Consider the following 4,504-nt stretch of genomic DNA (forward strand, 5'->3'; position numbering starts at 1 on the left):
CTCTTTGCTACCTTCTCCCTAGCAACCCCCCCCCATTTATCTCTCCACCCTGGAGGCTTACTGCCTCTATTCCTGATGAAGGGCTTCTGCCCAAATCGTCGATTTTCCTGCTCCTTGGATACAGTCTGACCTGCTGTACCTTTCCAGCACCACTCTGATCTAAACTCATCCAAACTTTTGTCAGCTTCAAAATCAATTATAAAGATGTTTCTCTGCTCTGCTCCCATCCTCCACCTTTTTTAAACTTCAACACAACTAAAATGCTTCTGTCTGTTTCCTATCTTGTATGAGGCCCTGCGAGCCACTCACTCCAGTCCTTGCTGATTTGAGATGGCTTTCGGGAAAAAGGCAACAGTTTTAGAGAGGAAAGTGCGGATGGTAATGAAATAACAGTTTGAAGGATAAAGGGTGAGATGTGGTTGAGGATAATACTTCTTCCAGCTGGTAATAAGAGATTTTTAAAAAATGTCTGAAAGCTGATTTTTCCCATGAAAAATAGCAAGAATCAGGAAGTGAGTTTAGATAGTTTTGTGGAAACGGTTACTTTAACAGCGATCAGAAGAATAAATCTAAATTTTAAAAGTTTGGAAATTTATTTTAATTTTTTTTTAAAATGTCATCTGAATATGACATATAAAACGCTCATCACTTTATGGCCTTCCTGCACTACATCTCCTCCTCAACCACTATAAATCCTTCACTCCAGGAATCTCCTCCCTCTGGCTCCAGTTTTGTGGTCATTTTCCCTTCTCGATTTCACTATTCTTGGCTGTTTCTTCAGTCATGTCTGCCTCTGGGTTTTGGAATTTCCTCTTTAAATTCCTGTCCCTATTCACGAACTACTCATTCTTTAAGACCCCTGTCAAGACCAAGCTACTGACTTCTCTTTAACACCTCCCACTCTGCTCATTTTTCATTTCACCTCTTTGAAGTGCTCTGGGCTGTTGTGGAGTCATAGTCATATAACATGGAAACAGACCCTTCGGTCCAACCAGTCCATGCCAACCATAATCACAAAGCAAACTAGTCCCACCTGCCAGGTCCTGGCCCATATCCCTTTAAACCTTTCCTATTCATGTTTCTATCCAAATGTCTTCTAAATATTGTAACTGTACCCGCATTTGCCACTTTCTTAGGAAGTTCATTCCACACGCAAACCAATCTGTGTAAAAAAAATTGCCTTATGTTTTTTTTAAATCTCTCTCCTCTCACATTAAAAATATGCCCTCTAGACTTGAAATTTCCCCATCCTAGGGAAAAGACAACTACTATTTTCTATCGGAAAGTGATTTCCTGTCAGTTCATATCAATTGGTATTTCCACATAGATTGGTACTTCATGTTTGTGGTTTATTTTACTTAGCTTCTTGCTTTTGCTAGTTTTGAAAGTTATACTGTTTGCCATCTTGACTGAAAACATTTTATTGTGTACCTTATGGAAAGGATTTTTAGTTCCATGTTTTTAGTTAGTGATCTACTTAAATTCAGACTAAATATTTGAAGTCCCAAAAAATTGGACAAGAGTCCTAATTCTGATTTCTAAATAGTCGTGCCTTTAAATGTTTGTTTCTGGGTGCTGCGAACACTATTCTTTACAGTCCATTCCTATTACTTTGTGTTTAAAGAGTAGATATTGAAATATGAAATGGCTAAGGACCTATGATTGTATTATACCTTCTTGTCACTGTGTGTATTCCAGTATATATTGGACTTATGTAGAGATAAACTTTATATATACACAAGGTTCCTGGCCTTGTGTCTAGGAACCATAATGATAACTATCAGGTGGAACAAGCTATATAATTGGAAACTTTTAAAAATTCAACAAATTCAACATGAACATCACTTATAAATCCTCTTGACCTGTTTAATCAGGAAGACGTCTCCATCCTAGAATGAATTCATGACTTACTATGATGGTTAACTATTCATATCAGGTTTTTTATTAATCTATTTATTATGTTATCCATCCAAAGCATTACATTTCAAATTCAATTTATAATATAGAATATCTTCCTTGAGTGCCATAAATATAAAGTAAAATATCTTTTCTTCTGGATTACATGTAGGTAAAGATTTTGTACTAGTTATTAAGCATTCTCTATGTTCTTCATTCTGTTGCTATAATCCAATATTGAAATTTAATGCAAGTAACTGACTATAGTACCAATACTTTTGTAATATTGTTTGCTATTTCCTCCTTTTGTGTGCTTCTTTCTGTATAACGGTGCAGTATAGTCAAGCATCCTTTTCTATACTTCCTATGCAGAATTACAGTATATTTCACTCTACCTTTTTTCTACACTGTGATGATGTACTTATGAACTTAACTTTGCATTTGTTGTGTCAACATGGTAGTGCACATATTGAGGTGAATCTTGCCAGGCACTTCGAGGCATGGTGACAAGTAGAAACAGCAAAATTAGACAAAATTGTGCCACATCTGTTCGAACATGTGGTGAGACATTTCCAGCATAGGTGGGAATTGAACACAGGTCTTCTGGCCCAGTGGCAAGGACACTACCACTGTTCCATAACAGCCACAAAAATGTGTCTGCCTGATTTGCCCATGTGGTACATCTTTGACTGCTTTTCCCAGGCAACGGCCTCACAGGAGCCAACTGAGATGGATAATTAAATAATTAACTGTAATCTTTGGCCAATTTCTCTAGCGATGTGTGGGTTCCATGCTCTGACAGCTTCACAGCAGTTGTCAGTGGGAAAGTTCAACTTTTCTAATTTTGAATGACAAAAACAGTGAGTGGGTTTCTTCTGGTGGCAGAGGCTTGTCATTGCAGAAGCAACTTGCTGGACACTGGGAAGCCATTCCCATCAGACTGACCATGCATTTCTCCTGCTGTTGCTGTATGCTTTTTAACAACACTGCACTGTGGACATAGGTAGGGCTACTGACTGCCCTTATAAAGGGATTAGTGGAGCTCAACCTCTCTCTCCTCAGGACAGCTGCTTAAACTATTAGAAAGGTACAGGAGGAAACTTAATCATTTAATTGAAATGGTCTGTTACAAGGCACAAAATTGATTCTTAATTTTCTTGTAACTACCTTATGCAAGGGAATACTTTTGTCATGAAAATACTCCCCAGGCTATCCTTCTTTTCTAATTTGTAACTTGGTGTTGGTTGCCAAATGAAATGTGGAATATAAAACATTTATTGAAATTTGATGAAACAATGTGCTATATTATTCATTGTAACTATGGTGTAGCTGAGTTCGTAATCAGAATCTCTGTAAGCTTTAAAATACTTTCAAAACTATTTTTTGTTCTAGGTACAAGAGATACTGATGGATTATGACCCCAATTTTATACCAATGAGTCTTGATGAAGCCTACCTAGATATAACAGAACATTTACAACAAAGGCAAAACTGGCCTGAACATAAACGGACATACTATTATCATGGAGAAGGTGATTCGAAAGGTACGTATGCTGCAGGTACAAGAAATCTGAAATTAAAAGAAAAATTGAAGGAAATGTTCAGCAGATCACAAGTACCTGTTGGGGGAAATCTGATTTAAGTTTCAGGTTGATAACCTTTCATTGGACCAGATAATTACAAATTCTTCAACCTTGTGTTTTGCTTTGATATTCTGAGCTTCCCTATCATTGAGCTTAGTGCTATGTTTGGAACTGCTTTTGCCCATTACAGCAGGGCTTTGAGCAATTGCTCGAGGGACTGCTTAGTTCTGTCAATAACATGCTGCTTCTACTTTTTGGCAGGCAATTCATTTTGTGTTGTCGTTTCTGCAATTTGGTGGATCTGATGCTGCACCTGGCATACCATCCAAGACCAACCCAAGGCCTTGCGAGCTGTTTACTTTCTTACAGATAATTTGTCACCAGTCGTTAAACCTTCCTTTTAAAAAAAAAAGAACAGAATAACCTCTTAAAGCAATAGCATCATCGCACTTGTGCCTTCAGTATTCCACCAAGTGGTGTTCAACATGGACGAGTACATAGAACATAGAACAATACAGCACAGAACAGGCCCTTCGGCCCACGATGTTGTGCCGAACATTTGTCCTAGCTTAAGCGCCCATCCATGTACCTATCCAATTGTCGCTTAAAGGTCACCAATGATTCTGACTCTGCCACTCCCACAGGCAGCACATTCCATGCCCCCACCACTCTTTGGGTAAAGAATCTACCCCTGACATCTCCCCTATACCTTTTACTCTTCACCTTAAATTTATGTCCCCTTGAAACACTCTGTTGTACCCGGGGAAAAAGTTTCTGACTGTCTACTCTATCTATTCCTCTGATCATCTTATAAACCTCTATCAAGTCACCCCTCATCCTTCTCCGTTCCAATGAGAAAAGGCCTAGCACTCTCAATCTATCCTCGTACGACCTATTCTCCATTCCAGGCAACATCCTGGTAAATCTTCTCTGCACCCTCTCCAAAGCTTCCACATCTTTCCTAAAGTGAAGCGACCAGAACTGCACACAGTACTCCAAATGTGACCTAACCAAAGTCCTGTACAG

At 38.7% G+C, this 4,504-nt stretch overlaps 1 protein-coding gene across 1 annotated transcript in view; it reads left to right on the forward strand.

The window, feature by feature from the left end:
- Positions 1 to 4,504, forward strand: part of polk (polymerase (DNA directed) kappa) — a 63,499-nt gene that overhangs the window by 44,977 nt on the left and 14,018 nt on the right. Inside the window, exon 6 of the mRNA XM_043707395.1 lies at positions 3,289 to 3,439. Coding sequence (XP_043563330.1) covers positions 3,289 to 3,439 — 151 coding nt within the window. The remainder of the gene's footprint in view (positions 1 to 3,288; positions 3,440 to 4,504) is intronic.

The sequence above is a fragment of the Chiloscyllium plagiosum genome, chromosome 2, assembly GCF_004010195.1.
Source record: "Chiloscyllium plagiosum isolate BGI_BamShark_2017 chromosome 2, ASM401019v2, whole genome shotgun sequence".
Lineage (NCBI taxonomy): Eukaryota > Metazoa > Chordata > Chondrichthyes > Orectolobiformes > Hemiscylliidae > Chiloscyllium > Chiloscyllium plagiosum.